General features: G+C 35.5%; 1 protein-coding gene across 1 annotated transcript in view; it reads left to right on the forward strand.

Moving 5' to 3' along the window:
* Nucleotides 1-23,430, forward strand: part of USP32 (ubiquitin specific peptidase 32) — a 77,006-nt gene extending 53,576 nt beyond the window's left edge. Inside the window, exons 16-36 of the mRNA XM_010573959.1 lie at nt 748-923; nt 1,676-1,816; nt 5,086-5,245; nt 7,536-7,690; nt 8,363-8,444; nt 10,157-10,231; nt 10,850-10,988; nt 11,273-11,378; nt 12,033-12,206; nt 12,745-12,919; nt 13,576-13,727; nt 14,478-14,589; nt 15,148-15,359; nt 16,779-16,963; nt 17,532-17,618; nt 18,502-18,622; nt 19,286-19,477; nt 20,079-20,370; nt 20,793-21,226; nt 21,579-21,671; nt 22,203-23,430. Of these exons, the coding sequence (XP_010572261.1) occupies nt 748-923; nt 1,676-1,816; nt 5,086-5,245; nt 7,536-7,690; nt 8,363-8,444; nt 10,157-10,231; nt 10,850-10,988; nt 11,273-11,378; nt 12,033-12,206; nt 12,745-12,919; nt 13,576-13,727; nt 14,478-14,589; nt 15,148-15,359; nt 16,779-16,963; nt 17,532-17,618; nt 18,502-18,622; nt 19,286-19,477; nt 20,079-20,370; nt 20,793-21,226; nt 21,579-21,671; nt 22,203-22,376 (3,437 nt within the window). The 3' untranslated portion in view covers nt 22,377-23,430. The remainder of the gene's footprint in view (nt 1-747; nt 924-1,675; nt 1,817-5,085; nt 5,246-7,535; nt 7,691-8,362; nt 8,445-10,156; nt 10,232-10,849; nt 10,989-11,272; nt 11,379-12,032; nt 12,207-12,744; nt 12,920-13,575; nt 13,728-14,477; nt 14,590-15,147; nt 15,360-16,778; nt 16,964-17,531; nt 17,619-18,501; nt 18,623-19,285; nt 19,478-20,078; nt 20,371-20,792; nt 21,227-21,578; nt 21,672-22,202) is intronic.
* The last annotated feature ends 3,094 nt before the right edge of the window (nt 23,431-26,524 follow it).

The following is a 26,524-nucleotide window of genomic DNA, read 5'->3' on the forward strand; positions in this document are numbered from 1 at the left end:
AAAGAAGATTTTAGTGATGATTTTCAGTCAGTTCTTGTGAGAATTTGAGATGTTGGGTTTTTTCTTATAAGACAGCTGAATCTTGCATCTAGTATTTGAAAATCTGTGTCTTAAAACTGTAACTTAAGTTTAAAGTAGATAAATTACTGTGATCATTTTTGGGGTGAGGGTTGGGGGAGATAGAGCAAGGGCAGGAAGGGAGACAAGTTTTAGGTTAAAGGTTCTTTCTTTTTCTCTTTTTTTCACCCTGAAATTTAGATTTAATGTTTTGCATAACCAAAGGAGGTTCTATAGGAATAAAAACATTCGCCTTTTCAAGGAGGAAAAAATAAAAATAAGGCATTATTGCATATATATTCAGTTTTGTGTATAAGATTTGCAGGAGTTTGATATTCAAACATCCAGACAACAAGCAAATGCTAAACACATTTGCTTATGCAAACTTAGTTAGGCTGTTTTCAAACCAGTATCCGTGTAAGTATCTGCTTTGGTATTTGGATCTCATATATCCACTTCTTTGCCTTTTCTGAGAGTAATAGTGTATTTGTCACTGTAGTTTGGAAGAGTTGCATGTTTTAATGAAGTATGAAGTATAGCAAACTTCTTCAATAGCCTTTTTTAAAAGCAAACAAAAAAAGAATACAAGAGTTTAATTCATTCATTATGGCTTATGGAGTCATGAACTGAAATAGAGGGTTTTTTTGTTTGTTTTTTTTTTTTTTTCCCCCCTCTTGTATTCTGTTACAGATGCTCTTTACCCTGGCACACCAGGGACTGATGTGTGTTTTGCTAGGCAGCATAATACTTCGGACAATAATAACCAGTGTTTCCTTGGAACCAATGGGAATACTTTGCTACAGCTTAATCCTCAGAAACCAGGAGCTATTGATAACCAACCCCTAGTAACACAAGAACCAGTGAAGGTAAATGCATCTGAGTCATGTGAATATAGGAAAAGTATTTTTAGTGTACTTTTATCACAGCTTTTTATGTGGGTTTTTTTCAGGTAGTGGCTTAATTCTAAATTAACATTGCTTTGTCCTATAACAAAATTTGGGTTTCTTACTCTTATTTTAAGAGGAAAAAATTGTGTTCAATTTCTGAGGCTACTATTGAGTGTTTTGTGAGAAGAGAAATACTCATAATGTTCTTAAACAAAACTTAAAAATGAAAAAGGCATTTATGAAAACACAACTTTCAGCATTAAATGTAAAATATTTTAATAATTAAACACTTCAGTGTTTTCAATCTGAATTTAAGAGTTTATTACTGTTGCATAAAAACGGAAAATAGTTAACTAAATAGTAAAACAAAACTGACAGTTTTTCCAGTATTCATGCAAACAATTAGCAAAACACAGACCAGCACTGTCAATGATGAGCATAGATTGGATTTCTCTGTGCAGTATCTGAGGTTGTTGGAGTAGGTGACATAAGAGAGAAACGTATTATGAATTTTATGCTGGACAGCCTTTTAGAGAATACTAAATAGTGAAACTTGAACATTAGTTATTGTTACATTTAAATACCATCTTTCAGTGTGAAAAGCAGTTGCTAATTGCTACTTAAAAGTTTTTTAATAATTAAAAAGTGTTCTGTGTTCATGAACTAAAATTGTTGTAGCTGTATACTTTTTTTTCCACTTGAGATTTGACAAAATCTCTTTTTGTTTAAAGGCTGCATCATTAACAATGGAGGGTGGAAGATTAAAACGATCTCCACAATTGATTGAAGGGAAGGACTACATAATGGTACCAGAACCAGTTTGGAGAGCACTTTACCATTGGTATGGAGCAAATCTGTCCTTGCCCAGGCCGGTAAGTTGTGGTTATAGACACTTTACTTGCCATAACCGCCGAGATAATATGAACAACCTAATGTGTCCAAGCTTCTGCCAGTTGCACAAGGTAATCTTTTATGGTCATCTCCCACTTCGTCCAAGTCTTGAAGACCAAGCTGGGAAAAAGCAGTCTCAGAAACGGACATGGATAGAAAGTTGTGGATATTTACCAGGAGGTTTGCAGCATAATCCCCAGGAGGTAGTGCAACAGGGCAGAAATGCCGCTCAGCTGATCATGATTACTAAAGCAGACAAAAGTAAACTTGAGATCGGTTTAAAAGAATTGGCATCAAAACACTCATCTTTAAAAGCTAAGATAAATTTTCAGCTGGTCTGCAGAACCAATAAAATCAAAACTGGGACGCCTGTAGCTTTGAAAATGCATTTCTTCTCTCACAATTTAATGAAGTGGGGGGAAGGACACTGTCCTTCAAGTTCAGTGTCATAGAGGACATAATATGCAAGATTTAGTGAAGATCTAAAAAACAGATAGCAGTAGGTGATCCTAGTGAAGAAAACAGGCAAAGGCTATTCTTTGTTAAAATGGTTGCTCAGAAGCACTTCTGAGCTGTAGCTGCAAGCTGCAGGAGTAGGTATTCCTAAAAAGAATTTGCATATGAGCACATCAGCTTTTGAGTACTGCACAGACTGGTGAAGTTGTTCAGCTTCTCATCAAAGGTTTTTCGATAAAGCATTTATCATAAGTAATTTCTTAAGAAATAAATGCTAAAATTGAGTTGACATCTACTGTCTAAGGCTGCATCAGCATGATTCTGGTTAACCATGTTCAATGCTAAAAGCAAAGACCAGTAATCTCACCTGATACACCCATCCAGTCAGGCCCTTCTTGTTTTAATTGCTCAGTGTTAATTTTTGTTGCAGGTATTATGTATTGTGGCCATGTGAATACTAATTGTTATTTTGAGCAGATCATATATTCAAAATAAATATTTCTTTTGTGTCATTCTTCTTCTAGTATTAAGATAATTGCCTTTATTTTTTCTAACAAGTAACTAAAAATCTTACTGGGGAGGCAAGTGATGATCATTCTCATTCTTCAGCACAGAATCAGTAACGCTCCTCCAAACTTATGGAACACTCATTTGTCAGCAAATAATTCATATGCAGTTAATTTTCACATATCTTACATTGGACTGTAAGCAGAAGAACCAATGAATCAGAATAAAATTGTGAAATAGTTTTACAAACAATTAACATAAGTGTTTCCATTGTGTAATAAAAAATGTATTTACAATTCGGTAATACTGCATTTTTATATCAACAATTATTTAATTGCCTGTAGTCACTTAAAGCCTTGTAATAAAATGAACTAATTAACGACAGCCTCTCAAAGATAAGGTGGTATTTGTACTTGTTTGCATAAAATTTTTGTTTAGAAAAAAGAAAAAAGACCTTGAAAGACTGAAATTGACTTTTTGTAAGCAGCACTAGTATTTTCTATATTAAAGCTATAATATCTTTAATTGAAAATTAATTTGGGTCACAATGCAGAATGTATTGCAGAATATAATTTTCAAATGTGAAAGTGCTATATATTAAATGGAATTGACTAAGTGGACTAATAATTGGTCTGTGTTATCCCAATGAGAGATTTTTTTAGTTGCAGTTAAAACAGCAACAGTATTCCTGAAAGAGAAGCAGTAATTATATAGCAATAGCCATTGTTGAATCATATAATTTACTCACAATTTATTGAGCTATCTCTCTGTTTCTCTGTGTGTAATATTGCAAAACGATTAACAGGTCATAATCATTTGGAGCTACAGCTGGCATACCTTGAATTACTGATATTGAATTTATAAAAAAGTAGGCTGATGTTAGAGGCAAGAAAAAAAATGAAGTAATTTGGTCTGTTCACTTAGAAACATGGGAAACTTCCTTCAATTTCTGTTGAGTATATTTATTCCATATAGTGGTTGGTTTACTCTGTGTCAGATGGTCTCTTATAGGAGCTACACTTAAAAAAAGGAAGTGAGGGGATTTTTTTTGATGGCAGCAATAGAGATTAGGTGTTTGGTGCCACAAATACTCAGTGTCACAAATGGGAGAGAATTAGCTGTTTGATTTTTGACGATTTGGTCTGTTAGCCATAGTACTGGCAATTATTTTACAGTGAGAAATCACTGGCTTCTGTTACCCTCCTCCCACCCATTCACCATGGAAACAAACACCTTTCATGATCCAGAAAAGGCCACATCTCTTTATGCACAAACTATTGTGCTTGAGATTTTTGTGATAGATTCATTTGAAAAGGGACTTCTATTCAGAATGAGACAATTTTAGTTGGGGTATCCTGTCTGAAAAAAAATATAAATAATGTATGTATAAACTGTAGCTTTTGAGCCCATAATTAAGGAATATTTTGGCACTTAGTTATCTGAACACTTGAATTTTTGAAGACCATTCGATTACTTGCAGCCGTGTATACAGGCACTTACAGTCCCTTTCCCATCCTGCAGTAGGGACTATTATGTTGTTTCTTTCCAGAAAATGTCATCACTATTGTTTTTGTTGTAACTGAAGTTTAATACTTTAGTGCATTATATTGCTTCTCACAACTTAAGCTGAGTGTTTTCTTCTGCTTCACATGGTCACAAAACTAGTAAACATTCCTGCCATTTATGTATGTCTACGTTTGGGTGGATCTAGATAGCAAAATCTTTGTAGAAATGGTGACTGAAAAGCTGCAAGTCGTGTTCTGGGTAATTTCAGCTTTTTTTGTCAACATACTAAAATGCAACAAAAGTAAGTTTCAGTCTGTTTTTACAATATGAAGGTTGTAATTCAATCCTATAGTTCAAAAAGTTCAGAACAAATGTCTGATTCGGCAGGTTTGAGTTTCTTCAACAGTTGTGAAACTTCTGTATTGAAGTATACACTGAATAGAATTAATGAGGTTCATTGTAGATTCACATACATTTCAGGAATTGTAAAAATGTTCATTCCATGGTGTTGTACAGGAAGCTATGCTCCACTAAATAAGGTGTTTGCTTTTGACAGTCTGCAACTAGTAAGCTTCAAAAACGGCTTAGAAATCAGTAAATTGTTATTCCTGTGGATATTTGCCTAGGACCCCATAAGAAGTTCAGAAGATTTCTCGTCTCCTAGTGAAACACAGTTTATTTTTTTAACCATCTGCTTTAATCATTACTGCCTGTTCCTATTGGGATTTCCTACACGTTTGGAACAGCAGTCTCTAAAATGTGTTTTAAACGTCTTTACTAGGTGATCAAAAACAGCAAAACAAATGTGCCTGAACTAGAGTTATTTCCTCGCTACCTGCTCTTCCTGAGACAGCAGCCTGCCACTCGAACGCAGCAGTCAAACATCTGGGTGAATATGGGTATGATGAGCCTGAGAATGTTTCCTCAGCATTTACCTAGAGGTAACTTAAGAATGCAGCAAGAATACAAGTGCGCAGTTTCTAAGAAAGCGAGACCCACAGCTGTAGAAGCTTGCTGCCACTGCGCTTGTACACCAGCTAATCAACTGTAAGGCACAATCAGCATTTGGTAAAGATTTAAAGGCTTTCCTCCTATCTTCTCTTGAAAGAAAGAGGCATGAGGGAGCATTTTCAGTGAAGTCAGTTAAGTCGCGTAGTTACTGCAAAGAGATGGGTGAGTTGAAAGTGAGAAATGAGCACTGCATAAACTAAACGGCTAAGAAGGGCAGATCTGATTATTCCTGTCGGTAGGTAGTTTTGTAGCCATAGAATAGATGCATCTGTGCATTGGGGTGTGTATCTGATTGTACAGTGGTATAATAAATGAAATCACTGTTCAGCCAACTGGTTCTGAGTTACTTAGGCAGCTAGGCTTTAATGTCCAGAGTTATTTAATAGTCTTTAGAAAGAGATTGAAATAATGGAACATGAAGACTTATTATTTGATGCTGTTCGGAAAGACAATTCAGTAGGAAGCATAAACGTACAACTAGAATATATATGCCATAATTGTGGTGGGTAATGCTCACCAAAAGATTGTAAAAATAATGGGCTATAAGAATAATCTTTAGATTGCAGCTTCACATTTTATCTGAAAAGTGTTGCAGGATTTGTTTTCAGTTACCAGTTTGTACGCACAGTTGCATACTTGCGTTGCACAATAGGTTTGAAGAAATACCTGATGTTCACATGCATGTGCATTTGGATACACACAGATATAGATACACATCCACAGTAACATATGTCCAGAAATGGGCTCACCTGACTACTGAAAATTAAATCTTTTAGCCTTGCTAGTGTTAGCTTGTGTTTAAAAATCTTATGCAGATGCTCAATTTTTCACTGCTTTGGTAGAATCTAAAACTTAACGTGTAGATAGCGGCTGCCTGCTTGATCAAGTTCCGCTACAGAAACTGCCTGCTACCCAAATTCATTTTTCCTACTTGACTAAAATGGAAACTGCTTTGTTTGGACATCCTAAAATGCCCAAATTCAAATAAAGAGAATCTTCTGATGTGCCAAATTTGATCTTGATTTGGAATTATTTTGCTCTGCACTAATTTATTTGTCCAATCATTTATTAATCTTTTTGAGTTTTCAAATACGCTTTCTTGCTGTAATCTTACAACTAATCCTCTGATCCCTAGTCTCAGAAAATGCTTTTTTGTTTTCTTCCCCAAAAATGAGTACTTTGCTTGGTATACTGAAGCAAAACTGATGCTTTGCTGACTTACAAGATGATTACAGTATAGTTCTACTCTCTTGGCAAACTGCATGTAATATTGCATCTTTTCATACGGTACTATTTATTTTATTTCAGTCTTTTGACAGTGAAAGTAGAACAATGTTGCTTCTCTGGTTACTTAAGTAATGCAGTTGCCCAGTTGGGTTTGGCTGTATAATAAAAGCTTTTCATGAATATGTTACAGACCTGTCTCTGTGAGGAGTGGGGAACTTCCTAAGGTTAAACTAAAGAAGCGCAAAAATAAAGCATGTAAAGTTGGTCTCATCTCTTGTGCAAATGTGTTGTTTAAAGATGAGCTGATATTACAGAAAAGAGCAACAATCTCGACTGGTGGAATTAATTTGTGTTGCAAATGTGAGATTGTTGAGAAATTCTGGTGAAAATCCTAGGTGTCTTCACAGAATGTGTGCTGAGGAATTTAGTTATGAAGAATACTTTTATTGTGAAACTGCCAAGCTGATTTCATCTTCACAGATCAGCATTCATCTCCATAGAAGAGCTGAAGCAAAGTCATGCTACTTCCAAGAATAGTCAGACTGATTTGTTTGAACTTATTTTTTACTTCAAGTGTTCTCTCAAAAAGAAAATTCTCATGAGATTTTGAATTCCTTTATTTTGAAAATTACCATTGTCTCTGATACTCTGTCTTCAAGAGAAAAAAAGAATAGTCCAGTCTTTGAAAAGTTCTTTTAAATTATTTATTTCCTACAAGAATCTTAGGGGAGCAATTTTCTACTAGGTTTTGGTAAGAAGGGAGGTAAATTTATCTGTTTTGTGATAGCAAGTTTGTTGTCCCAAAGGGTTAGTAACAACTAGCTTTCAATCTAACTCATTATTTTATCCATAAACAAAAGCAGTAGAACTGTGTACTTCTTTTTCACAAAAGTACTTATAGTATATGCAGTGTATAAGTTTATTGATCTGATTTCAGTTGGCCTGTGGATATATACATTATCTTTTGCTCTTTTCTTATGATTGTGAATCCAGGGAATGTACCTTCACCAAATGCTCCTTTAAAAAGAGTGTTGGCTTACACCGGCTGCTTTAGTCGTATGCAAACAATTAAAGAGATACATGAATATCTCTCCCAGAGGCTACGTATAAAAGAAGAAGATATGCGCCTCTGGTTATACAATAGTGAGGTAATGTTGGTCTTTTTTCCTTTTTTTTTTTTTTTTTTAATCAGCTATTGGATATTGTATATCTTACTATTTTCTAGAAACTATTAAATACACATGCACAGAAAAATAATAAAATAGAGGATGTAAGTTTCCTTTACAGTTTAACCACTCAGGTTGGAAAACTCTTGCCACTTGCTTTCTAGAGTTTTCTGTGCACTGCAAGCAGTGAAATTTAGATTTTGGTGTTAAAGTCCCAGAAAACTTATCTTGATAAACATTTAATTATCCTGTGATGTATTTAAAAATTGGCAATTAGTTGACCTGTTACAAGGCTTGATGAAGTTTTATAGAAACTGTTTTAAATAGAAATAAAAATATAGTCTTTCATTGACATGCCATCCAGAATCTTTTTCAAGTGTGTATGTGAACAAATCACAATGAACAAGCAGAATGTATTCCTCCAAATCATTAAGTGCATGTAATTCTCTCATTCTAAGGAAATACCACATAAAATTAAAGCATTGAACTAGATGCTTCTGGAGATTAGTGAACTACTGTATTTAATTAACATAGGTAGGAAACTGGTGCTCTCATTTTTGTGAGTTTTACTTTCATTGCTTCGAGATTAAAATATCCTCAGAGAGTTTTAAATCTAGAAGTAATAACTGTATGAAGTATTTTTTTCTCCTGCAGAACTATCTTACTTTGCTGGATGATGAAGATCACAGACTGGAGTATCTTAAAATCCAAGATGAGCAGCATTTAGTAATAGAAGGTATAAAAAGGGCTTATAATTTGTTTACACACTAAAAATGAATAGTTTTATATGAGTATAGGTATGGTTAATATATTGCGTGTAGTACCAATTTCTGTAATTGCCCAAACTACACAAATATATAGGCCTACTGCCCAAATATTTTATTTTTGGAAATGTTTTGAGAAGGAAGAGTATGTGTAAATAGATATCTGTCTCTATATATGCATGTATTGAAAGAAATACAGGAAGAAATACCAAAGCTTCAAATAATCCACCACCCCTACAGTAATAACTAAAATACCAGATATTTAACAAAAGCGGGGTGAGGCATCTGAGGCTTTTTTGTTATCGGGGGGGGGGGGGGGGGTTCACTAATTTTACAAGAGTTTAGGTTACAATATTTGCATGAACATATTCTTACTGACAAAGCAAAAGGTGAAGAAAAGCGTATGCTTCAGTCCATGTCAGGTTCATTTCTAATATTTTCATTACAAGCTGCTTTTATTTTCACATCTGGAGAGAACCTAACACATTTGGACTTGACTGCTTGGCTGAGTCTTGTCGTGGTGGAAAGGTGTCATAAATAGTCTCAACCTTTCTTGTTTCAATTTATGTCTATTGTGTCTCATCCTCTTGCCATATGCTACTGCGCTAGGTAGTGCTATCAGTCACAAATACATTAAGCCTTTGTCGAAGGTATCAGGGTGCACAGATCAGCTGAGTTTTCAACTAATTTGACCTTTTTGGCTAATTTTTTAATAGGAAAAACAGAAGTGTACATAGTTAATCCACTCTGCTGTTGTCCTTACATCACAAAGGCTATATAGAAATCTTGCATTGGTTCTATACAAGTTTCACTTAGCGTAGCTTTGTATTACACCTTAGGTTGGTGTGCTAGATGGACTCATCCTTTTTGTAATGTGGCTCAGCTCATATTTGATCAGTCTAAAATTGGCAGAGTGGCTGATGCAGTTCATTGTGTATCTGCGTTAATCACTAGACACAAGAGAAGAAATGGGAATTTATACGTAGGGAGCGGGGCTGCACCTTGCCGTATCAGGTGAAACAGAACCCTGAGGCTGTAGTTCAATAAACAAACTGGCATTAAGTCAACACTGCAACTGAAAGAAGCAGTCTGCCCTTCCTCTGCCTTCACCATGGACAACTACTTGACACCTATCTGAGGAACTGGCTGTGAGAAGTGATCTAGTGAAAAATAACTCCCTCTTTTCAGCTAGCTCAGTTCCTTAAGCCAGTTTGCTGTATGGCTTGTGTCAATGCAAGATAAGTGCTTTTCTTTTTTTGTCCCGCTTTATCCCAAAACACATGTAATTTGTCCCTATTTTGAAATACAATTGAATCTTTTGTTGGTTCGTACCAACAACAAATATTAGTGATCGCTCATGAAGCAAACAGATTTGTTCAAATCTGGGGGTCCTTATTAAGTATTAGAATAAGTACGGTAAAACTTCTTAACCAACAGGAAAGAAATCAGAGAGCTGCTTTCTAAAGATGTTACTGGCATGGATGGAATGATGCCAGTATTAGAATGATTTCCAGTAATGTTTGGAAACACTGAAATGAAAACTAGCGAAAATAATAACTAAAAATAAGCAAATTTCTAATCTCAAATATTAGAAAGTGTTAATTAAACCTCTTCAGCTGTATAAGCTCTCTGGAGTAAGTAACAAACAGTTTTAAAAAAATCTTTATACCATATCTCTTTCTAGTTCGAAACAAAGACATGAGCTGGCCAGAAGAGATGTCTTTTATAGCAAACAGCAGTAAAATAGACAGACATAAAGGTAAGTGTTTCAGCACAGTAATTGAATTACGATGAGAAGAAAAATCCAAGAGGCTATATTATGTTGAAACAATCCTTTTTAATATAAGTGCTCTTAACTTTGGAAGAGGTCTTTTATGCCTGTGCTGCTTTGCTCGCTCTTTCTGTTTTATTCAATTAGATGCTGGAAATGTGGGAGGGTTGGATGTATAGATAGATAAATTTGTAGATGTTCAGATGCAGCAGTAGCAAATGGTACATAGCAAATTCTGGATTTTGTGTTTATTATCTTGGATTTGTTCTTTTTTTGTTTTAAGGTAAGGAATAGTAAAGATTTTAACAAATTAATCCAGAAATTTCAGTACCATAATTATTTGCCTGAAAATAGTTTGTATGGATTGTACTGATGTCCATAGTGGATCAGATCCAACAAAATACCTCAATTTCTGTTAAGTAAAGTTGAGAGAGCAGATATTTTGGACAGGCTGGTCCTCTGTTGCATCTGCTAGCTGTAGCCTTGTAGTTGGGAGCGGGTTAAATTGAATTGGTTACTGTGAAAAGGTTATATTCTTAACTTTACTGATATATGACTGAATTTTTCACATCTGCACAATTGGTATAATTGTTTTCTTTTTCTCAGTTCCTACTGAAAAGGGTGCTACTGGATTAAGCAATCTGGGTAACACATGTTTCATGAACTCCAGTATCCAGTGTGTCAGTAATACACAACCTCTAACACGGTATTTCATCTCAGGAAGACATCTTTATGAGCTTAACAGGTAATTTTCTATTTGAGACCATTGGCATTTTAGATGCTGTAACATTTCTTTAAAATGAGTTTCAGCTTTCAGGAGTAGATGGTATGAATAAATCCTTTTAAGTTCAGTGTTATCAACCATCAGCTATAGAGCAGATACTAGATTAGATACATGAAAGTATAACCTTTTTTGTTTCTGAGAGAGTTAAAACAGTTCAGCAAGAACCCTTTGCACTTCCTTGTTTATCCCCATGCTTGAATTTTGTTTAAATTTTAGTGTGGTATTAATTACTTTATGATTCCTAGGACAAATCCAATAGGAATGAAAGGACACATGGCCAAGTGCTATGGGGATTTGGTTCAGGAGTTGTGGAGTGGAACTCAGAAGAACATAGCACCATTAAAGCTACGGGTGAGTCTGTAATGTGTGTTGTTTAAAGGTAGAGAGCCAGAATTTCTTTGAATAGCAGAAATCTTTTAATGCACTTTTTCCTGATGTAACCTGTATTGTAATGGTTCTGGGACTCAAATCAGTATCTCCCCTAGAGAAAGGGAAGGAAACTTGGACATATATTTTCATGTGTTAGAAGCTGGCTGTGAAGCCAATGACCATATCCCAGGCAGTCAGTCATCATGTATGTTACTCCAAACTGGTCACAGAATTTGCTTTCTTGCCTGTAAGGAACATAGGGGAGGTGTTCAGGAAGGGGCTGTGCAGGGGCAAGATGCACATCTGGAGGAAGCCAGAGTTCATCAGTCCTGGTGGTCAGGACTTGAGCAGCTTTCTGTGGAATATAATCATGGTTCAGTGGTTGTAAGGTCAGAGGACTTACCTGATATGGATCAGAGGTTGTGGTTTAAGATGTGGCTTTTATAGCCCTTGTTAGGGACAAAAGATTATGTATTTGCCTGTAAATGGTCTTGTTCTGAAAGTATAGGGGGTTACCTTAACTCTTGGCAATTGAATTTTTGCTCTTTGACAGCATGCATCTTGTCTATGATATTTTCATTTATTGTTACAACCTTTGTTACATTAGGTTTAATAACTTTCTGGCTTTTTTTATAGTGGACAATAGCAAAATATGCTCCAAGATTTAATGGCTTTCAACAGCAAGACTCACAGGAGCTTCTGGCTTTTCTTTTGGATGGTCTTCATGAGGATTTGAACAGAGTGCATGATAAGCCATATGTTGAACTGAAAGACAGTGATGGTCGACCAGACTGGGAAGTAGCAGCAGAGGTATGGGTTAAAATTTTGGGGTTTGGGGTTTGTTTGTTTGCTGTTTTTTTTTTTTTCCCCTGTAGTTCTAAGCTGCTAAGTTGTTGATGAGGCTTCTGTGACAATACTCTTTCAGGACTGCACTGTCTTTTGGAGCTTGTTAGATCTGTGATTTAAGGAGTCAATGTCACCTTTGAGCTGAAGATGAGTTTTAAGTGTTATAATAAAGGTGTAATGATGAGACTTCACAATCATTTTGAACAGCTCCTCAGAATTATGGAGTATCAAAATATTTCAAGATATCTGATGATCCTTTCAGAAGTACTTTAAATGATGTCATACCTTGATTATTGTGTTAATTGAAATAACTTTTCTTTACTTGTGTTGAAACTAAATACTTCCTTTTTATTAGAAATTGGTAAACCACTTCTATGGAAATAATTTGCCTTCCATAGGCCAATGAAACTTCAGAGGTCTTACAGCATATCCTACTTCCTGTAGTTCAAGCAAGTAGTCTTCAGCTTCTAACTTTGTATTGGTTTTTTGTACTTCATTTTAGGCCTGGGAGAACCACCTGAGAAGAAACAGATCCATTGTCGTAGATTTATTTCATGGGCAGCTGAAGTCACAAGTAAAATGTAAAACTTGTGGACATATAAGTGTTAGATTTGACCCTTTTAATTTTTTATCCTTGCCTTTGCCAATGGATAGCTACATGCACCTAGAAATTACAGGTGAGTAGTAGTGTTTAACTCCCTATAAACTTGTCATTGCTAAAATAAAAATTGTATATGTAGAACAGCTATAAAACGTCCAAATTTCGTTTGTGTTAGTACTTACACTTAAAAATAGTATAACTATTTTAATGTAATAGAGTACAAGAATTTTTGATGGAATACAGTTAAACTAAAATAAAACCTTTAAAAACAGAGGATAGATGGCCCATTTTCAGTCTTGACTGAAGGACTTAATAGAGAAACATTTAAACTGGAGATTCTGAGAACTTTCCTTCAGTTCACTGTGTTGTGGAGGTTTTCCTAAATCTGCCTGGAGTGAAAAAGAAGGGCTAGGGGGAGTGTACAACCAAAAAATACTTTATGGGTCATGAACTATACTATGAAGAACGTATGTATTCTTGGAAAAGAGACAAAAGGAAATATGATTAAAAAGTGAAACAAATTTTGAAACCATTTTCTACTGCCTATGCAGCAGGAGATCTTCTGACATTTCAAATGCACACCTTGAAAATTGACTGGTAAAAAAAATTAAATAAATCATATCTTCAAGTGGGGAAAAAAAATACTTTCTAATAAGTAAGTAGCTGTAATGTATTATTCTCATTAAAACTTTCCTGGTTTGCTGACCAGTGTGTTTCTTTTACCCTTTAAAGTAATTAAATTAGATGGTACTACTCCTGTTCGATATGGCCTGAGATTGAACATGGATGAAAAGTATACAGGTTTGAAAAAACAGTTAAGTGAACTCTGTGGGCTAAAACCAGAACAGATTCTACTTGCAGAAGTGCATAGCTCCAATATAAAGGTAAGAAGAAAAAAAATTCTTCATTGCTGCAACATATTTTTGGTATTTTTGTTTGTTATTTGTGTACAGCAGTATACTTCTTCATTCTTTTTGACATAAAGCTTTGGCTACAAGAACTGTGAAATAATTTAACTGAACATGTGATAAAAAAGTCAGCTTAGTTGTATCTCTATGAATTTTTATTTCACACTCTTAAACTGTAATTTGGCTTGCTTTAAATAGATTTAAAATCAAAGTAAACTGAACCAAAATAAGCCACTTGTAAACAAAATTAATAGTGATGTAGAAGCTTGCAGAAGTTTAGTTGAATTGATTAGTAATAATATTTTTAGGAAAAAAAGGATAAAATCATCTTGAGGTAGTAAATCTCAAGTTAGGGTGCTTTGAGTTTAAACACTGTCAAGACATTGGAGGCATAAGTAATAACTGGCTTTAGTGTGCATGTATATATGTGTGTATATATATATAATATTTTTTTGCTGTCATTGAATAGGATTAAAACTGCTTGAAACTAGGTGCCCTCAGTGTCTTTAGAGTACCATTAATAACTCTCTCATGTCTTGCCACAGAGATCTGCAAAGGGGTGTGCTTGTTGGCTCCCTTTTTACCTTCTAGAAAGGTGTAAGAAAGCAGGTGGCAGGGGAGAGATGAGCTGATAGATACACTTTTTTCAGAGGGACAAAACATGTTTGGAGTCACAGATAGAAGTATATACATGTCTGACTAACTTGCTGCTGTTTTTTACTGAAGAACTTTCCTCAAGACAACCAGAAAGTCCGGTTATCAGTGAGTGGGTTTTTGTGTGCATTTGAAATACCAATTCCAGGATCCCCTACGTCAGCATCAAGTCCTGTGCAGACAGGTAAAAGGAAACATATTTATTTTCCTGTTCATTTAAAATGCACAGTGCTTAGGTATTGGAGATATTCAAAAGAAAACCTTACTTTTTAGTAATAAGTAAACAGTGAGGATTAAAGAAAAGACAAATAAGTTAAGAGTTCTTATCCACAGAGAAGCTGTGAGCAGTCTCAGTATCTACTGGTGGTCTGTGATCCTTTTTAGAATCATACCCAGGATAGCAGTCTGAAGATCGCTATATACTTACTTCAGTTAAAGACACAAGAAACACGCAAAATATTTTATTACTTGTGGATTGGCTCTAAGGCAGGACATATAAAAAATTGGAAGCCTGATTTTGTTGTTTGTGGTTTCATCTATGGGTTTTAAACACCTCTGTTTTTCTTTGCTCTTGCATGCTCTGATTTTGCAAAGTTGTAGGCAAATAAAAGGTTAGATGTTGGTCTTAAGGAGAGTAGAAGATACTTCATTAAATGCACTGAACAGAATGGGAAGGAAAAAAAAATCTTGTGATCAGTTCTGGTTCCTGTAGATAACTGAAAATGTAATTGTCTATCTACAGATGTCTCAACTGGGCCATCAGCTAATGGAGCACCCAACATAATGATGAATGGGGACCTTCCAAAACCAGCCCTAATTCCAAATGGAATGCCAAATACTGTAGTGCCATGTGGAACAGAACGTAACCTTGCCAACTGGACTCTCAATGGTCATGTGCCCTTGCTTTCTGATAGTCCATGTACAGGGTATATAATTGCAGTCCACCGAAAAATGGTTAGTAGATTTTGTATTTGTTATAAATTGTTCACATAACACACTTCGAAAGAAAGTCAGTGAGGCTTTTTTTAATGTTCATATGATAAATTAATTTTTATTTCTTAAGAACAGGGAGCATGAATATATTTCTCTCTTAAGTGAGCGCCAAGTTCTACAGAAACACAACTCTTGTAAATTTAAATTGTAATGTCTAATGTTGGTGTATTTTTCTTTCCCTACTACTGGCATGCTTCCCAGTTCTTTAATGCTGAGATGCATACTTGGGCATTTGCTAACTCCCTGATTAAATGTTCCAGGGTCTTTGAGCAGAAAAAAATCTAATGAGAGGAGCTACTAGAAATGCATTTCTTTCCCATTATGTGGAAAAGCCTTACATGTTATATGGAAACAGAGTGAAGATATATAGTACATTCCTGGGTCGTTCTGTTAGCATTACTACACTTTGTAAGAGCATCTGTAGTTAAGTTGAACTCTAAATGTCAGAGCCGGATGACTGAACACCTCAAATAGCCACGCGTTCTGCGTGGCTGTGTCCAAACTTTAGAGTCTGTTGACATTTAGAGCCTGGTGGATATGGGCCAGGAGACCATTTAACTTTACTCTTTACTGTGTGTTTGTATGAGGGTTTTTTGCTCTATTCTCTCAAGAAGTGGCCGCTAACCACTGTTATCACTGTTATCTTGATTCAGATTTTGCAGAATCTCTTAGGTGATTGGTATAATGCTTTTGAGCCATTACAAGCGGCTAGTTACACAGCTTAAAAACCAGTAAAAGTTGTTTGTGGAAGCTATTCCAGCAATCCATGCTTGTCATTGTCAAAAATCTTATCAATGGAAAGGGTTAATTGTATAAAACTTATGCAAAGTAGTAACCATTTGCTGTACCTTAGTGTCGTTAAGTCAGCATGTTAAATGGTAGATGTAGCATGAAGGTTAGTTTGTCTGCTTGGAAGAAGTTGTGCACAACTCTGTAGTGCTCCTTTAGACGTAAAGGTTTTTGTTTTCTAGCAAACGTGAGCTTGCCTAGTGTAGAGGTCATTTTGGGATAGGTATTAGCATCATTAGGTGCGTGGCTGCATTACAATATTACCATGTGGTGGGAAAAGTAAGAAATGTGCATCATATGAAATATAAAATATTGTGCATTGTTGAAACAGATTTATGTTGATGTGCTCTAATGCCTAAATAACGTTGTGATAGTATCATAAAATACAAAACAGTTTTCAAGTCAGTGATCAAAATTTACAGTATTTAATATCGGAAAAAATTGCTGAAATAGAGTACTTTTAATAGAATTAATGGTTTATTTTAATTGCCAAAGCCTGAAATAAGTAACAAGGTCAACATCCTAGTAATTACGGTGACGTGAGTTAATGCGTACTTATATCTGAATCATTCTTTTATTCCACATATGCAGATGCGGACAGAATTATATTTTCTTTCATCTCAGAAGAATCGTCCCAGTCTCTTTGGAATGCCACTAATTGTTCCTTGTACAGTTCACACACGGAAGAAGGACCTGTATGATGCAGTGTGGATTCAGGTTTCCAGGCTTGCTAGTCCTCTCCCGCCTCAGGAAGCTAGTAATCACGCACAAGACTGGTGAGTTTGGCATCTCAGTCTTTGGCTTGAAATACGTAATACAGTGGCTTAGACTTGCTTACGAGGTTTAAGACTATCTTCGTCAGTTTTGACTTCTCATAATACCTCTGTTGAATGAACATATGCTTTTTAATGTATAATTAAGTTTTAAATGTCAACAACTTTAGGAACAACTGTGTACGCTTTCACCCCAAATGCTTTCTGCCTGCAGGTTCCATTTAGTGGGTTATTTTTGTAAGAAGTTATTTGGAAGTCCTGCAATTTAATAATGGCAATAATTAAAAATAACTTCTAATCCTTTTTAATACAGTTAAATGTAGTATACCTTCTAGCTGCACTTAAAGGTTGGCTTTACACAAATTGGTTGATTTGTTCTCTTCCAATGGTTGATAATTAATTATATCTGACAAATTTAGATGATGAAAAGGCAGGTCTTGTTTTAATAACTTAATCTAATCAAAATTATAATTTTTTGGGGGGGGGGTTGTTCTTAAAGTAAAAATGGCAAGCATGGTGAAGGAAGGCAATTGAGTGCTCATGTTTCGTGTTGTGTTCTCTTCTGTTTCAGTGATGACAGCATGGGGTATCAGTATCCATTCACCCTAAGGGTAGTTCAGAAGGATGGAAATTCTTGTGCTTGGTGTCCATGGTACAGGTAAATTGTCCTTTTTAATTTAAGGAAGGGAATCACTCTAGCAGAAAGGTGATTTATGGTAATGAGTTTGTGATATGTTTCAGACTTCAGAGGTAATACCAAACAATAAGAATCTAGAATCTAACTTAACCAAAATTTTCACATGGCAGACTTTTGCTGTAGTATAGCTTTTATGACTTGGAGAGTTGAAAGCTCTGCTGACACAGAAATTTTAAATTAGGAGACAGACTTGAGATTACCAAAAACCTCTTAACCCCTTACAATATTCTGTGTGCATGTGTATATATATATGCAGGTGCATATGTGTACATATTTGGATGATTTGGGGGGTTTCATACAAAACCAAACTTTTAGGTGTAAATCATCTACCCGCACTAGTTCCTGTGCCATTTGAAGAGCAAGAACGAAAATGGACAATAAGAAATTCACCCTGGAAGCATGCTTGGAATTCTCCCTAAACAAAGACATGCTAACGAGAATTCCAGACCTTTGCTGGAAGGTATTCAGACCATGCACTCATTTAAAAAAAGGTCTGTTAGAGCTAGATAAATAAAGTACATTAGCTATCGTGTTGTAAAATACTTCTGGAGACAGAGCATTGTGGGTTTTTTGGTGTTGTAGGCAGGCTTGGTCAGCATTATATGCAGGTAGATGGTTGAGCTTACCCAATAGCTTCAATTTCTCATCTCTGTTAAAGTTTTGTAGTAAAATACCAAACTGACACTGATTATTGTTACATAAAAATGCCTCTCTCACACTGAAGGCAAGGCCTGAAACTTTGGGGGTGCATATGTTACAAAATATGGAGCAGAACTGGAGTGTGAAGTAATGTAAAACTTAGTTAGTGGACAGTTTACTTACCACGTCTAACTTTTTCACTTAGATTTTGCCGTGGCTGTAAAATTGAGTGCACGGAAGATAGAGCTTGCGTTGGGAATGCTTACATTGCTGTAGACTGGGATCCAACAGCACTCCATCTGCGCTACCAGACGTCACAAGAACGGGTAAAATTTCAACGCAACCCCTTTGTTGTTCATTAATAGCTCTGAAGTACAACCCATTTCACTGATTTTTATTCATTTTTTTAATTTATTTTATTTGATGCTTTTTTGGTCCACTTTCTGTTAGTCAGTAATCATTGAACAGTACATTCTGGATAAATTAATGTCTTAATGTTAGACCTCTTACGTGACCATAACGTGGAAGGGAAGCTTTTAAGAAACCACAGCAGTGTATTTTCTGTCTGTTGTGAGTTGCTTTTGATCTAGCCTCCACAATATATTACAAAATATATTAATTTGATAAATTTTCGAAGCGCACCAGTGCTTACATGTGAGTAAACCTAATTCCTCATTGAGTCAACGGAATATATCTAAAGGTAAGCCTATAGCTGAGTTAATCTAGAATAGCTGTTTGAACTTGTGAGTTGAATCTATAAACTTGTGCTTTATGGATAATTTTGTAAGCAGAACCCAAGAATAAGGACAGTGCATTATTTGTACTGCATTTTCATAACTGAAATAAAATTTCTGCTAAAACTTAGTGCATCTATTTATCTTTAATCCTAAATAACTGTATGATGTTATTTGTATGATACTGTGAATAGAGCCTTCCTCTGAGCAGTTTGCATATGTTTCCAAGTCAGATACAGCTTTATCTCGCTTTAGATTGTAGAAGAACATGAAAGTGTTGAACAAAGCCGACGAGCTCAAGCAGAGCCCATCAATCTGGATAGTTGTCTTAGAGCCTTCACCAGTGAGGAAGAACTGGGGGAGGATGAGATGTACTACTGTTCCAAATGCAAGACCCATTGTTTGGCCACCAAAAAGCTGGATCTTTGGAGACTTCCCCCTATTTTGGTATGATCTTGTGTAATTTTCCTCTACAGCAAAAAAACCAAAGTACATTGATCACAAATTTGAATTGCTAGGTATGTCTCCTTGTTCTGAATAAGACTTGCTTTTGTTCACAGTCTCAGGAGGGGCATTGGCTTAGTTTGCTTCATGCATTTCTGTAATGCAGGCGAATAAAACAAACCTCAAATCCTTTTGAATCTTTCTAGCTGATACGTTGCAGGAAATGGTGGTGGTTTGCATTCAGTGTCATCTGTTCTGACATAGAATTTGAATTCAGGCGGTCTTTCTGGTAACATGATCTTTTGTCTGGTTGTGTAAAATGTGCAATTGTCGCTTTTCAAATTTGGTTGTGTTAATTCAAAACACACAGTGCTGATCACTGAATTGAAGCAACCTTTTCCATCATTTTCCCATGAAAATATTAGTTCCATATCTTGCCAGCTTGATCCCAAAATCCAAATTGTCACATTACAGCATTGTTACTGTTTCATAGTAACATATGACAAAATGTGTATGTTTCAGGAAAAATTATTTTTAAACAGTGAAATTACTCACTGTGATGTAATTGTCCTCCTTTAATTTTCTCTAACGTGTTTCTCCTTAGATCATTCACCTGAAAAGATTTCAGTTCGTAAATGGTCGCTGGATAAAATCTCAGAAAATTGTTAAATTTCCCAGAGAAAATTTTGACCCAAGTGCCTTTTTGGTACAAAGGGATCCAAGTAATTTTCAAAGAAAGCAGCTAACGCTCCAGGTTGACAGCCTTCCTGAACCACGGACTCTCCAAGGGGAGTCTAGAAAAATGGATCTGCAGATCAATTATACACCAGGAGAAGGGGAGATAATGAACAGAAGTCCATCCTCCCTTAACACTACTGTCTTGAATAATATCAAAGGTGGGTAATAATTAGGGAAAATTCCAGTCAATACTGATATTTGCAGGGGGGGAAAAAATTATTTATATTATGAACAAAATCTGAATGTTTTTTGGCCAAAGTACTGCATTTATTTTGAAACATCATTTCTGTTATTGTTTGCCCTGGAAAGCTTAGTGAAGCTTTACCATTGAAAAAAAAAAAAGAAAAGAAAAAGAAAAAAGAAAAAAAAATTACTCAGAGTGAGGAATGTGCTCATGCATAAAAGAGTTAAATTTCAGTTATAGGTGTATGTATGTGTGTGCGCAAAGATAGTTTTATGTACTACTTATTAGTTGCAGTGAAACATTGTTTTTTAATGTTTGGTTATTAAAAAAAAATTTTTTTTAAAAAGTCTACACCATGTGTTTACTGATCTTAGTACTCCACGTTTTCTGTTTTAGCATCTCCATCTTTGGGGAGGAAAAGTGGAACCAGCTGTCCTTCAAGCAAAAATAGTAGCCCAAATAGTAGCCCAAGGACTTTAGGAAGAGGTAAAGGGCGTCTGCGGCTACCACAACTGGGTAAAAACAAACTGTCAAGTAGCAAAGAAAATTTGGATGCAAATAAAGAGAACGGTACTGACCAGGAACAGAGGTTTACTTCTGATCACAGTGATGCTCTTACTAGAGGGCAGATTTTGGGTGGTAGCCAGAGTGAACTATATACTGCTCAGGACAATGAGATGACTCTAGCCAATGGATATATCTGCGAGCAGAATGCATATAGTAATGGCAGTATCAACGGTCAAATTGATAACCACAGCGAGGATGATATTACAGATGACCAAAGAGAAGAAGTATGTGTTAACCCAATTTACAATCTATATGCAATTTCGGTAAGTTGACTTTTTTTATGCAAGTAAACTATCTTTGTTTGGTGTTGTTTTGTCTAAATGCATTTACTCTATTGTTTTCATTACAGAAAGTAGGGATCTATTGAGAAGGAGAACAAAGTAGAGCCATTGTCAGAAAAATAAATTTGCCTTAAAACTGAGTACAGCTGAAAAGTAGATCTCTGCGTAATATTTTTTCTGCTTGAGTATGTAAGCTTAGTCCGCTCCAGATGCGTAGATTGTCATGAACCATTGCCACTCGCTTAAAGATCATGAATTTGTGAATCATTTACTCTGTGAATTCTGAGTTACAGATGTTTGATCCAGAATTTATTTTCTTCTTCATTTTCTTCAGTGCCATTCAGGAATTATGGGAGGGGGTCATTATGTCACTTATGCCAAAAACCCGAACAACAAGTGGTACTGCTACAATGACAGTAGCTGTAAGGTAAATTATTTATTTTTGTAGCAAATAATTTTAATCTTCCTTACCTAGAGCCAAAGAAATTTACATTTGGCCAGAACTGTCCTTTGAAATCATGAGCATCTCAAAAGTTTAATCAGAAAAATATTAAAATTGTTAACTGAAATTGTACATGAGATTTTTTTCAAGTTAACATCTGTTCATCAGCTGCTACCATGGTTAAGGAAAGATGCTTATTTTGTACAAAGATGGAAAAATTACTAAAAATGGAATTCTAAGAATATTTCTTCATGACGCTAGCAGTTTTATATTCAATTACTGAATAACTAAGTTCCGACATTTCTAAGTACTTGCATTTATCACTAAAATTTGTCATACTTTTCAAGTAAATAATGGAGCCTGATAACTATAATAATGGAGACAGAAAATGTGATTCTTCTTGTAAACAACCAGTTAAAAATACTGTTTCTAGGGCAATTGTGTGTATTTTAAGTTCAGTGACAGTAATGCAATTGTCCCATTGCATGTTTCAGACCATGTTTTTCTCTTTCTCAGGAATTGCATCCCGATGAAATCGACACCGACTCTGCCTACATTCTTTTCTATGAGCAGCAGGGGGTAGACTATGCACAATTTCTGCCAAAGATAGACGGCAAAAAGATGGCAGACACAAGCAGCATGGATGAAGATTTTGAGTCAGATTATAAGAAGTACTGTGTTTTACAGTAAGCAGATGATCTTCCATGGACTGTTTTGAGAATGTGAGGGATAACATCCTGAAACTTACATTTGGCAAAAATGATATTGAAGCAGATAACCTAAGTGTAGTTATTGTACCCTGTGATCTGAAAGCACAAAAAGAAAACCCTAATTAAATAGCAGTTAATATAAAGATAGTATTGTTTTGTTCTGTTATCTCACTACATGCTCTAAACATTTCTGATGTTAGACATCAGGCTGATACTGCCATTGGCCTTTAAATAAAAAGGTTTGAGAAAGCCGACTAGGACCAAATAAGAGCTAAATTAAATAGTCCAAATAAGAGCTAAACAAAGTAGTGTAGAGTTTACCAACTGTTCTAACAAACCCCTAAGGCTCTCTTTAGGTTTAAGATAATGGGGAAAAAAAAATTGTAGTGTTGTCTTTGGGCAACATGATATTGCTACCTCCTTTTTCCTGCAGTTTTATTGCATTTTATTGGCAAAACAGGGAAAGCAAGAGAATGAAAAGTGCACAAACTTAAAGAATTATCATCAAGAGTACGAGAAGTTTCCAGTTTTGCCACCACTAATGTATGTCAGTTGCTTTCTTTCTGTATGTTGGGAGCACAACCAAATCGTAATTTGAGAAGAGATTAATTTCTACACTTGAATGGTTTATTATAATTGTGTTTTCTCCATGTGTTGGCTGTGCAGATCAACATGTTTCAGGAATGGCTTTTCTGCCTGAAGAGTGCTATCTCAAACTTCTGAGATGCCTCAAGAAGAAACTTCAGGTTGGAGAGAGTAGTTGTGATTACACGTGTGGTGTCTTAAAATGTGCACATTGCACAAAATGTTCCCAGCTTTTGGAAGGAAAGATGCTTGAGCTTATGTTTCATGACTGGTGTTGCTTTTAAATTTGCACTTTTAAGAATTCGTATAATTAAATTCAAAAACATAGTTTGTTTTTGTTGTTGTAAGGGCTCTGGAGTGAATGGCTGTGAATTATCCACTGTGTATTTCAAACAAATAAGAAGCTATGGCTGTCAGGTAGCTATCGTAGCATTCATGGATGGATTTTTTTTTTTATTGGTTTCATAATTTAATGGGTTTCTCTTTTTTTCAAAATTTGGTTGCCTTTTCAAATTTTCTTTTTTTGCAACAGGTTATGCATATGCATATACTTGCAATTAATCCAGAATTGCTTTCCATGCCCTTGCAACATGCTCTTCAAAGTCAACGGGCTTATTGCACAAAGGAAAGCATGACAAAGTCTTAGCAGAGACTGGAATAAAGGTGATTATTTTTTGAGTAGGCATTTCTTTAAACATTTTCAGTGTTAAATTGTTTGCATATCTGAATGAAGATAAAGGTTTCACTCTTTTGGCCTTTTGTTCTTCAGCTGAGTCTAAGAAGCTTACTAATTTTGTTATATGTCATCTTCCAAATTCTTTAGATTTTGTATCTTCACTAACAAAATTGATATTTACATGGTTGATCTCTGAAATAAATGTTTGGATTCATTTTACTGTGTTTTACAAGAATGCCAAATCTATCAGTAAGCTTATAATCTCCAGAAAGTTCTGAGTTTTATCCATTTAAGAAATGATATCAGCTGATCTTGCTGTCTTTACTCAGGCAAAAACCTCCCTGCCTTTGTTGGAGGTTGTGCCTCTTCGAGGACAGCAGATCAGTTCCAAAATAAGTATTGTCTTACTCGTAAAGTGTTGCTCCCTATCCTATATCTTTAAAGTGGTCTAAACATTGAGACTGAAGAAAAGCAAACATGGCTTGTGAATTTCTAGGTTAGAAGCTTTTTCAATACCCATTTGTCTACTCCTCCCTCTGCAAACTCCATGAAAAGTGAAAGATTTTCAACTGAATTATGTTAAAATGTTTTATTTAAGCAGGTAGCACAATCTACTAATGTTATTTGATCTTCTGTGTTTGTTACATTGGTTGTAATTAATTTTTTAAATTAAATTAATTCATGAATTAGTAGTAAATTTATTAAGTTAACTATTAACTACATTCACTTTGTAAATTATTGTATAAAACTTATTGACAATGCACTGACTTTAGAAAGATGTTAATGTACAGAAATACCTTGTAAATAAAATAGTGTTGATGTACTGGAATATGAGCTGTATTAAAAAAAGGTATCGGTAATTGTATATGGAGTGAACCTGTTTATCTGTAACTATATTATTCAAACAAATTAAATACTGTGGATGCAGATGAAGTGTCACTTCTTGTCAGATAATTTTTAATAGCTGTTTTCCTGCATTGAAGTTTCTGTACTGTTTTCATTAAGCTTAAATGTATTTGTCAGTCCAAAAATTGAAACATGTAAGTAAGCATACAGCAATTCTTTGCAGTTTGTCCAGCACAGCACTTAGGTCTAAGTACCAAGATATTTCAGCTCTTCTAAGTTTTGTTTTTAAGTTATTTTAGTTTTCCTTTTGAGAACTTTCTGTTCAGTTTTTTTTTTAGAATTAGTCCATTTAATTTTTTAAAACGTGTGCCTGTATACATGAGAGAGAGTGAGAGCGAGATCTTTCCCTCTTACAAATAAGTCTGAAGAGCTAGTGCACTAAACCACATTAATTCAGCGGTTCTCACGTTTTTCTGTGGTGTAGTTTTGATAGATCTGAAGTAAGATCAGTGATGACTTAGAAGCACAGTGGCTGCACATGGGGTCCCTTCTTACCCACCCTTGAGAATCCTTCTGCAGGTTATTAAAGTGGGGAAAAAAGTAAATGTCTTTTTAAATATTTAATTGCTTAATTTTTGTATGTGTACTTGGACAATTAAAATTTGAGGTGTAATAATTTTATTCCAGGTTCTCATGCTGTGGTAAATAAGGCTCCTTTTGAGTTTAACAAAAATTACGTAAAAAAGCGTTTTTCTTCAAAATGTTCCAGAAATAATGAGATTTTAAGAAAAATCAAGCAAAGACTCCATCACTGGAGAGTTTGATAGGAAGTTACAAGACAAATCTTAATGGCACGTGCCAAATTCTTGCTTTCAGGTGGATGCGGGGCAGCGCAGTGGTGTCACAGCCACGCAGCAGCAGCACTGCCTGCCTTGTCCGCTCTGCCAGCAGCATTTGCGTGTCATAATGCGCTCTCACCAAAACCCTTCTTTTTAACCTGTTAAAATGAGAAAATAAAGTTTATCTGCAGTGGGAATCATCTGCATATTGCTTATTAACGCAGGTTTTTGCCTCACCAGGAGGAACGATTTCTGAAGTTAAAATCTTTTGTGTTACAGTAGGATCCGAAGTAAATGACACTTAGTAATTCTGCACGTAAGCATTTAATTGTGCTTGTATAATTGAGCAATAGGCATTTTAGGTCAAGCAGAATATCTGTTTTCATGAGATAAAACCAGCGCTCTCAACATATGACTCATACAAAAGACACAGAAGCAAAAGGTAAGATGCAAATTAAAAAATTAATATAGTTCATAAGAACAGGCCAAGAAATAACGTGTCTGTACCGCTTCAGTGTAGATGCCCGGTCATCTCCAGGTAGCAGTTTGCTCAGGTGAAGAATGAAACTGCTGCATTCGCCAGCAAAGGAATTTCTTTCCTGTAGCTAAAGGAAGAGTCACATGCTGTAGCACAGGCCGTCATCATTTCCTCTGATGTTGTTTTGTAACCTGTTAAGTCTGTAAAATCACAGAATAACTTGGGCTGGAAAAAAGGAGGTCATCTGCTCCATCTAACTGTTGGAAGCACGCCTCGGTTTGCGGATTGTAACAGTTCCCTGTATTGTGGCTGTGGTCAATCCATGATGCGTTTGGTTGCATTTTAGTTTTCTTTACAAGTTGTGGCAAATGTGCCACTAGGTTTCTTTTCTTTAAGGGAAAAAACTGTCCTGAAAGAAGCTGTCCTGAAGCCTTCTTTCTGGTACCACCTGCAGAAATAAGATGGAGTTTCGTATAAACAGAGGCTAACAATGGTTTTTTTGGGAAGATACAGTTCATCATGAATCCAAATAACTGTGAGGTTAATGCTAATGGCAAAAAGTCCTTGGGAAAATTTTGCACAGGGTACAAACAGAGTTTAGCATGGTAAATGCTACCGGAGAGCTGGCTCAATTGATATGTTACTGCTAGAGGGAGCACTCCCTGCATGTGTCAGATCATAACACCGAGATTTAAAAAGGAAAG

Source organism: Haliaeetus leucocephalus, unplaced genomic scaffold (assembly GCF_000737465.1).
Source record: "Haliaeetus leucocephalus isolate CR32 unplaced genomic scaffold, Haliaeetus_leucocephalus-4.0 Scaffold395, whole genome shotgun sequence".
Lineage (NCBI taxonomy): Eukaryota > Metazoa > Chordata > Aves > Accipitriformes > Accipitridae > Haliaeetus > Haliaeetus leucocephalus.